Below are 9,515 nucleotides of genomic sequence, written 5' to 3'. Positions count from 1 at the left end.
TTGAACCCAGGCCTACAACACTGAAAGCCCCGTGCCTAACCACTGGACCCCTAGGCAACTCCCAGCACAGGCTATTTTGTATCCTGATCTTTTCATTTAACATTTTCTTAGTCACAGTCATTTACTATATGGCTTCCTTCTATGGCACTCAGTGGATATGGTACTACAACTTTTTTCTTGGACACTTGGGATGGGGAAACAGTGGAAACAGTGGCTGACTTTATTTTTCTGGGCTCCTAAATCACTGCAGATGGTGATTGCAGCCATGAAATTAAAAGACGCTTACTCCTTGGAAGGAAAATTAGGACCAACCTAGAGAGCATATTAAAAAGCAGAGACATTACTTTGTCAACAAAGGTCCGTCTAGTCAAGGCTATGGTTTTTCCAGTGGTCATGTATGGATGTGAGAGTTGGACTATAAAGAAAGCTGAGTGCTGAAGAATTGATGCTTTTGAACTGTGGTGTTGGAGAAGACTCTTGAGAGTCCCTTGGACTGCAAGGAGATCCAACCAGTCCTTCCTAAAGGAGATCAGTCCTGGGTGTTCATTGGAAAGACTGATGTTGAAGCTGAAACTCCAATACTTTGGCCACCTGATGTGAAGAGCTGACTCATTTGAAAAGACCCTGATGCTGGGAAAGATTGAGGGCAGAAGGAGAAGGGGACGACAGAGGATGAGATGGTTGGTTGGATGGCATCACCAACTCAATGGACATGGGTTTGGGTGAACTCCGGGAGTTGGTGATGGACAGGGAGGCCTGGTGTGCTGCTGTTCATGGGGTCACAAAGAGTCGGACACGACTGAGCGACTGAACTGAACTGAACTGGGTTGCTTTCAGTGTTTTATTATTATAGATAATGCTGGAATGAACATCCTCACACATAGTACATGGGCTGTACTTCCTCAGAATATGCTACCAGAAGTGTAATCATGGCTCCGAGGCCTGTTCATGGGGTCACAAAGAGTCGGACACGACTGAGCGACTGAACTGAACTGAACTGGGTTGCTTTCAGTGTTTTATTATTATAGATAATGCTGGAATGAACATCCTCACACATAGTACATGGGCTGTACTTCCTCAGAATATGCTACCAGAAGTGTAATCATGGCTCCGAGGCCTGAACAATTTTTTAATCTCTTAGCATATATCAGCAATTATTTGTCTGAGGGGTTACACACTGGCCAGCGCCACATAAGAGCGCTGTTACTCATTCTGAACTGTGCTTAGGGCTATTCAAGGCTGAAGGATGTCTGGTTAAGACATGGTAATTACAAGGGCAGAGAGCCAGAGGAGAAGGGTGATGACAGGGACTCAGGCTAAATTAAGCAGAAAGCGATCCACAATTCACCACAAACCTAGAGTGAGTCAGGACTCTGTTCATTCTCATTGTAGAAAAAAAAAAAAAACACCCTTGATAACAGGAGCTATTAATAGGGCATGGCATGTCCAGTAATCTTTCCGTTAGACTATGCATTTAGTCAGACCCTTGTTTGAGGCTTGGAACCAGTCTGGGTCACTGAACTTCAGACAGGAAATTGGCAAAGATCAGAGAGCTTGATCAACTATGGGGAGCATGAAAGACTCCCAGAGAAAAGTGGAAGGAGTCCAGTAGGTGCATTTTGGGAAAAATAAGAGATTTTTTTCCCCCCCTCAGTACTGGGGAGGCCTCTATGGAAGGACAACACGCAGTTTTTGCTTATTTCTTCAGAAGGGGCCTCCACCAACCAGCAGGAACTTCTGTAAGGCCCAGGCACAACTGTTTAAGACTCTGGGTGACTATTCAAGTCTTGGGCTGAGTGCTCTTGAGCTACTGGCCCTGGAAATACTTCAGAAGCTGCCTGTTCTTCTGCCCTGAGTGGTTCAGATATCCAGCTGTTGGGTGTCCAATAGGTCCCTTAGGGGCCCACTCCAGCTTTATGACAGCTGTTTCCTGGCAGCCGCCTGGTGAGAGGGTAGGTGAGGTCACAGAGGAGTGCTCCCCAGGTTCCCTGGACCAGCATTCTCCTTTCTGTTCCCTCACCTTCATTCCAGTGTGTGTTCACAGCCAGGCAGGTTGGCCAGTCGTGACATCACCTGATCCTGCTATTCCAGCCCCACCGGGCATAGAGTGGAATTAGAAGCTGGGGCAGGGGAAGTAGAAACTATTCAAACAAGGCCCTCTTGGTGACATGGAGAGTGGGAGTGACCCAGGAGACCTCAAGAGTCCTTTAGTTCAGCCTCCTACAGAAACAGCTTTCTACAATATAACAGTCGCTTTACAAACATTCTTTTGAATTCCCACAACCTTAGAGGTAGGTTTTCACAGGTATGGAATTGGAGATTAAGACAACTTATTTGCTGAGGGTTACACTGCTGGTGAAGCAGTGCCTGCTTAGTCTACTTGGCAGGAAAATCTGTGCCCTGGCCGCAGAGTTCTGAGCAGAAAACTGCAGACCCCAGAGCCACCCCAAACCCACACCGCTGACCTGGGACTGGGACTCAGGGACCTGGTTATTCACCAGGGTGGCTTCCCAAGTCACATGTCTTCTTCCCACGTCTCATGTGGGAAGGCCAAAGATGAGACCTGGCCCAGGCCTGCCTGGGTCAGGTGTAACTGAGCAGCAGACAGGCTGTGGACTTAGTTCTCTGACCTCCAGACTCTCATACTAACCAATATCGCGAAAAACCCGCTTCCAGGAGGGCCCGACAGGGTCTGAGCCAGTAGTTGTCTGGAGGGCCAGAGGCAGCGAAGTGTAGTTGAAAAACTCTGACTTGGGGTTAGAATTTCTGGGTTTCAGTCCAGGCTGGACCTACGGCAAGTTACTTAAAACTTAAAGTTTCCTCATATGCAAAACCGGGCAATAGTAAACTCCACAAGAAGCACGCTGACGCCAAAACAGGCATTGTTGTGCGTCAAAGCAATACCAGCTGACCTTTGTTTCGCGCACTGTTGAAACCTGCGGGCGGCCCCAGAGAGCCCTGGGCTGGAGCAGGGGTAAATACTACAACTCCCAGGAGGCTGCGGGCGGCCCGGCGCTGGGCGGTGACGTAATGGGGGCTGGCGCGGGGCGCTGATTCGGCCCGAGCTGCCAGCGGGTGGCTGCCGCCGCGGCTCATTACAGCTGCTGGAGCAGCAGCGGCCCCCGCCCCCGGGCACCCTTCCCGGGCCTCGACCTCCGGCCCCACACGGTGAGTCCAGTCGGGCGGCCTTGGAGTGGCCAAACCGGGAGTATCCTGGGGCTACAGGAGGGACGGGAAAGGAGGTGGGGGCTTGTTGGGGAGGCGCCCGGGGTTGGAGGGGATCGGGACAGGGAGAGTGGAGGTGGCGGGGGTGCATCAGCCGCGGGGTGGGGGTGCATCAGTCGAAGTGATACCCAACGGGGAAAGTAGGGGCAGGAGGCAGGGGATGGGGCGTAGTGGAGAAGCGCTTGGGCTGGGGATGGGGGCGGGGAGAGGCTGGGCTTCGGGGATAAAGGTTTGGCCGCTTCCAGCTGGGTGAACGTGTGGGGGTGGGGCTCCGGACGAAGCCAGGCTCCGAGTGCGAGGTCCCAGGCTGCGGGGTGGAGCGGAGACCCCCACTTCGTCTCGAAGTCCCACTCTGTAAACCCCAACAATAGTGCGGACTCCGCCTCCTCGCCTCACCCTCTCCCCGTGCTAGTAGGGGTTCGCTCCTCTTCTCGCCTTCTTTCCATCCCCACCGCCCTCCCGAGTCCGGGAGGAAGAGCTGGAGCTAAGTGGTGAGCGACGGTGGTGGCCCTGCCGGTTGTGGGGGTGGGCAGAAAGTGGCTTTGTGTCAGGGACTCCCCGCTGGGGTCCAGGTTGCAGGCTCCTATGCTTTGTGCTCCTCACCCAGAAGGCGAAAGATTTGCTGCCCTTAGTTGGGGGAGAGATTAGGAAGCAGCTCACCTGGCCGTTGGCACTGTGGTGTTGGCTTAGGTGTCTGACAGACTGGGCAGAGATATTTGTGTAGGAGCCAGTAGGAAAGGGGAGGAAGGAGTGGGAAAGAGCTGCCAGCAAGAAAGTAGTTAACAGAACAGAGTTGCTGCAGGCTTTGGTTTGAGTCAGGTTATGAAACCACCTCGGGGATTGACGCGGGCAGACACCTGCTAGTTTAGCGGCAGAACTTTTCAGCCTCAGCTGCTGTGAGCTTACTTTGTGTCTGTCAGCGTCTTCTTCCCATTTCTCCCCTTCTGGGCCAGGGGCAGTTAGGTTACTTCACTAATGGAAGTGGTGTGTACCCTTAGTCACACAAAAGTCTCAAGAGAGCTTTTCTTAGTTTATTGCTGCCAGTCTTTCCCTCAGTTCATTGACTTTTCTATCTTTTCGGGGGGAGGGGGAGTCTCCTGGGAATTTCTGCTCTCAGGGCACCTGGTGTTCAGGCTGCAGAAAGAAGCTTCCCAGGGTGTCAGTTGAAGCCGTAAGTCTGAGCCCCCCCGAGACGCCTCAGACTTTGCTGGGTGCCCTGTTACAGCCAGAAAGGAGTGTTGAATCATCTGGGACTCAGCCAGGCTCTTGGCCCTCCCGGACAAAACAACTCTGGAGGGCTAGAGGTGTTGCTACTCCTTTATCCTTGTAGGTCTAGATTAGGGAGAAGTGGGGAAGGGAAGTAGTTTCTGGTCCTACTTGGGGAACTCTCTCCCTCTTCTTCGTCAGTAGTTAAGCCCTTCGGGCCGTCACTTCCTAGACGATCTCTCCACCCTCCACTCCCTTTCCACCAGGTGGAGGCTTTTGTGCAGTAGGTTTCCCAGGAGCTGTGTTTGGGTAACTGAAGCCCTAAGGCCCTGGAAAGGTTAACAACCGAGCCAGTCCTGGTTTTCTAGTTCCCTGGGTTTCTCTTAGGCCCAATTATCCAACCTAATGGGTTGAGCTCATGGGCCCCAGGAGCATGACTGCTTTGGAGCCTTCGCATGTATGTTTGTATGTTGGGAAGGTGTGTTGTGGGTCTCATTTCCCCTGAGGTCTCTAAGCTTGGAGCCATCCGAGAGGAGGAAACTTGTTCCCATTATCCTGGAAGTAGGGAACTGATCCTTGAGAATTCCAGCTCCTATGCAGTCTCTGTGATCCCACTCAGAGATAGAGGGAACCAAGTTGGGGGGTGGGGGTGGGGTCCTCGCAGCAGAGTTGGGGGATGACCTTCTGAGCACTACCAGGATACCCTCATCTGGAACCCCTTTCTGTATCCCCAGGAAAGATGGGGCTGTTACCATGGTGATGACCTTAGGGTCTTTATTGGGCAGGATCTCCCCTTGGCTCAGGAGGTGAGCCAGTACAAAGGTGTCATCTGTTCCCACCTCTTGCTGGTCAGAAGGCCCTCAGAGATCTGGGGACAGCTGAGCTCTGGACAAGGGGCTGCTCGTTTCCCTCCTTACCTGCATCCAAGAATGGGCTGGGCTGCATGGTTTCATGGGCAGCCAGGGAAGCCCTCCGGGTTCCCCTTGCTAAAGGGCCTCTGCCCTTGGAACTGGGCATAGGAAGGCATGGTGCTAATAACTTACACTTGGAAATAGATACTCGGAAAAGAGGCCCAGGTGAGGATGGGTAGGCAGAGAGGGAAGGGGGCAGGAGAGAGGCTGTAGGTGTGTCCCTGGGAGAAGTCTGTTAATGTGGGCTCCAGGCGCCCATGGGCACTGTAGACATTGGTCATGTTCACTGTCCTCGCCCCTCCTCTGGTAGGGAAAAGGGCCGAGGTGGTTTGGCAGGAAAATGGGTGGCACCAGGAGGGCTAGCCTGAGTGGCTGCTAAATGGATAAAACATCTGGATGGGTGGTTTTGTGTCCCCAAGAAGGCAGCTTCCAGGTCTGGGCAAAGGTTGTCTCTTGTCTGTTTTTTCTTTTCTTCCTTTTCTCTCTCTTTCTACCCCCGCCAATCCTACTGAGTTAGGGTGCAGGGAGACCCAGGATACTTCATCCATTACTGCCTGTTCCTTCTCATAGGGAGAGCAAGGGGTTCAGCGGTGGAGATGTGTCATATCAGACCCTCAGTGAGACGGAGTACAGCAGGGGTTATTGCTGAGTGATTGTTAGGGCACGGGCCTCTTCTCCCCTGCCCTGGGCTTCTTGGGCAGAAGGGTCCCCAGAGGGTGAGATTGCAAGACAGGCAGTGGTTTCTTTGCTCTGGGGCTGGATGCCTGTTGATGGCCTGTCCACCCAGGCAGTTCCAGTGCCTGGAAGGGCACTGTCCTGATTGGGTGATGTACAGAGCAGCCTGGTGTTTGTCCCAGCCCAGCACCAGGAAATGGATAAAGTCTGCCTCCCTGCAGAAATTGGAAGGTGTGAGGGAGCAGGGAAGGCGGTGTGACCTGTCTTGCCTGTGCTGCTTGTTTGTAGGACAGTGGCAGGAGAGGGGCAGCAGGATGAACGTGGGAACAGCACACAGCGAGGTGAACCCCAACACGCGGGTGATGAACAGCCGCGGCATCTGGCTCTCATACGTGCTGGCCATCGGGCTTCTCCACGTCGTGCTGCTCAGCATCCCCTTTGTGAGCGTCCCCGTTGTCTGGACCCTCACCAACCTCATCCACAACATGGTGAGGGCCTGCCCGCTGCCTGCCTTTGGTGGGGTGGGGGTAGGGGACCCTCCCCCCGAGACGTGGGCCAGATGTCAGGGTGACATGCTGACTTCAGTCACCAGAGTTCTCTTCTTTCTGCCCCACCCCCCATTACTGGAATAAAATCTGCAGGTATGGCCACACCTCTTGGACGGGGTGGCTTATGGATTGGAAGAGAGGGTCATCAAGAGCTGAGCTAAGGACCCCAAAGAGTCTGCAGCACTTGGATGCCTAGCCTGGGGCAAAAATGCCTCTTTCCCCAATCAAGGTCCTTCTCTCTTGCCCCTCCGTGCTCTTTCACTACCTGCTTGCTCCCTGGTACTCTTGGCGGGCAAGCAAGACCTGGTTCCTTTCCATCATCTGGCCTCCCCACAGCTGGCGCAGGAAGCCTAGCCCCGGGCTGGAGAGACGGCGTCTCCTTGCTGGTTCTATGTTTGACTCCTCCCCGGGAATTCTCCTCATGCCAGGCCTGCCCTCTCACCCAATGGGTCTCCTTATTCTCTGGCCAGTCTCCCAGCTGCTCCAGCCTGACCTCCGGCCCGCATCCCCCTGCCCAGTAGATGGGGCTCCGAATCACTGGGAGCCCATGTCTGTGACTGGGGCAGAGGAGCTGAGCTGGAGGGCCCTTGGCGTTCTGTGTCCTCTAATGAAGGCCCCTCCCTCCAGGGCATGTACATCTTCCTGCACACAGTGAAGGGGACACCCTTTGAGACCCCGGACCAGGGCAAGGCGAGGCTGCTCACCCACTGGGAGCAGATGGACTATGGGGTCCAGTTCACCGCATCTCGGAAATTCCTGACCATCACACCCATCGTGCTGTGAGTGCCTTGGGCAGAGGAGGATGCCAGTGGAAAGGCCAAGGCCTGGGGAACCCTGGGGCCCTGCGAGGCTTAAACCCCTCGCCAGCTGTGGCGCTTGACATAGGAATGACCAGAGGAAGAAAGGCTGGGGTGCCCCTGGGTCTCATGCTGGGCTCAGGTTGTGACTCCCTGGTCCTGTCTGTCCTCTGTTGGAGCTTCCTTCCTGCCACTGAGTTTGGTCCTCAGGTCTGGGGTAGAACACGGGGCCTGGGTCAGCAGGAGCTTCTGTAACTGGGGGGATCTTACCACCCTACTTCAGTTCTGGGGGGTCTTTGCCGTAACCTCTCACTGTCAGAAATGTCTCCCTCAACCAGGGAGGGGGGAAGAAAGGGACCTTTCAAACAGAGTTTTATACCTCCTCCCAACCTCCCCCTACAGGTACTTCCTCACCAGCTTCTATACCAAGTACGACCAGATCCATTTCATCCTCAACACTGTGTCTCTGATGAGCGTGCTCATCCCCAAGCTGCCCCAGCTCCACGGAGTTCGGATTTTTGGAATCAATAAGTACTGAGGGCGCAGCCCCTTCCCCTGCCCGGGATGGCGGGGAGGGGTCGAAGCCTGGGCTGCGATGCTGAAGACAGAAGGCGCCTCTGGTAGCCGCCAGAGACGGGGGTTGAGCCTCCGGGCCCTAGTTTTCTCCTCACTTCCCCCAGTAGCAGACTTGAAGTAGCTTTTAGTGGGTTGGGGTGGGGGCCCCCTGGGGCTCTGACCCCTTCTGATTTTTTTTTTATTATCTTTTCCTTTTGCCTTTTGGATAGAGACTCTGTGGGGTGTTCATGAAATGGGCTAGGCTTCTGGGCTGAACACAGACCTGTGAGGTTGGGGCAAGAGAAGCCCCCTGCTCACTTGCTCATCCTCAGACTGCTAAAGCACTTTAACCCCTGTGAGCGGGGCAGAGGGGACGGTACAGCTTCTAGTTTGTTTCACTTTAATTCTTAAGTCTTTAGAATGACACTTCGTGTGTGCTTGTATCTATGAAAGCAACCGTGTGGCAGCACCTCATCGCTCTGTGTAGAGAATTGACTAATCCAAGTCAGATGGCTCTCGCATGACCCACCTGGGGTATTGGGTAGGAGTGGGGAGGGTAAGGAGCAGGATGGTGGGCTGGATGTGGGTGGCCTGGTCCCAGGGGTGAGGGGCCAGGGCTGCAGCCATCCTGGCCCTGGGGAGGGAGTTGGGGGCAGGGGTGGGATACTGAATTGAGTCTTAGAAGAATGGGGCCAGGTAGCAGCTGGGATTGGTGTGAGGGGGGTGGGTGGTGGGGACAGACCCAACCTCATTCTTTCAGAAGTGGTCTGGGAGGAGGGGCAGAGTCAGAGGGATCATTTACCCCCAACGTGGCGGGGTGATACATTGGTAAGGAGGCTGCTGTGGATCTGCAGCTCCTGGGTGGCGTGGCGGGGCGGAATGGGTGGGAGAGGCCCGTGAGTCATCGAAAGCCCAGGTCCAGTGTGACACTGTCTCTGCGGTGGTGGTGGGGGGTGGCGTGGGGATGCTGCACAGCAGCAGTGCTGCAGCCCTTCCACAGACCTTCTCACGCAGACGGGGCCTGGGCCACGGCCTCTCGTGTGGCATGCACCTGTGGGGTCATCAGGTCACCGCCAATTGGGTTTGGTGGGCTAGAGAGTCCTGCATGGTCCCCGCCTAAGCAGGACAGTGGAGGGAGCAGGGAGTGACCTGTGGGGGCTGTCCACTCAGGCTGAGGAGGCGAGGCGGGGCGGGACCAGAGTGGAGCTGCCTTCTCCCCACCCCCGCCATCTGACTGGGGTGTGTGTTACTTCTGAGGTGTGGGTACCAGGGCCTTGAGGGAGCAGTGGGGGTTGAGGGGGGTCACTGGCCCTGTTTTCTGCCTCTCGGTCCCCCCAAGCCCCACCCCATGTATCATAGGGAACTTTCACCTCAAAATCTTTCTAAGCAAAGTGTGAATAGGATTTTTACTCCCTTTGTACAGTATTCTGAGAAATGCAAATAAAGGACAATGTGTTCCTATTTCCCCAGAGTCTGGCCTCTGCTTCCTGGAGGGCTCTGGAGGAGGGGCGGGGGGAGGGCAGTGTGGCGCATGGGTCCAACCCTCTGCCTGGACGGTAGGAGGGCCCCTGGGACCAGGAGAACAGGGTGAAGGGGCT

The 9,515-nt window shown here is 54.9% G+C and overlaps 1 protein-coding gene across 3 annotated transcripts; it reads left to right on the top strand.

The window, feature by feature from the left end:
- Nucleotides 1–3,013: 3,013 nt before the first annotated feature.
- ORMDL3 (ORMDL sphingolipid biosynthesis regulator 3) lies at nt 3,014–9,382 on the top strand. Of its 3 annotated transcripts, none has more exons than XM_005898019.3 (4): nt 3,014–3,168; nt 6,306–6,505; nt 7,193–7,344; nt 7,765–9,382. In XM_005898019.3, the coding sequence occupies exons 2-4, from the start codon at nt 6,332–6,334 to the stop codon at nt 7,898–7,900; spliced, it is 462 nt and encodes a 153-aa protein (XP_005898081.1). In that variant the 5' UTR covers nt 3,014–3,168; nt 6,306–6,331; the 3' UTR covers nt 7,901–9,382. The 3 variants fall into 3 exon arrangements, with proteins under 3 accessions (XP_005898081.1, XP_070245896.1, XP_070245895.1); XM_070389794.1 differs by lacking the exon at nt 3,014–3,168 and adding an exon at nt 3,200–3,242; XM_070389795.1 differs by lacking the exon at nt 7,765–9,382 and having other exon boundaries at nt 7,193–7,348.
- Nucleotides 9,383–9,515: the final 133 nt, after the last annotated feature.

This window comes from Bos mutus, chromosome 19, assembly GCF_027580195.1.
Source record: "Bos mutus isolate GX-2022 chromosome 19, NWIPB_WYAK_1.1, whole genome shotgun sequence".
In the NCBI taxonomy this organism is placed as follows: domain Eukaryota; kingdom Metazoa; phylum Chordata; class Mammalia; order Artiodactyla; family Bovidae; genus Bos; species Bos mutus.
Note: the sequence above shows the minus strand (reverse complement) of the source record. Positions and strands in the feature narration are given on the sequence as shown.

Bases quoted from the DNA above. Each gene is read 5' to 3' on its own strand.
- ORMDL3 (XM_005898019.3), top strand. From the start codon at position 6,332: ATGAACGTGGGAACAGCACACAGCGAGGTGAACCCCAACACGCGGGTG. The intron at 6,506-7,192 runs GTGAGGGCCTGC...CCCTCCCTCCAG, and splicing joins CCAACCTCATCCACAACATG to GGCATGTACATCTTCCTGCA. The intron at 7,345-7,764 runs GTGAGTGCCTTG...CTCCCCCTACAG, and splicing joins ACCATCACACCCATCGTGCT to GTACTTCCTCACCAGCTTCT.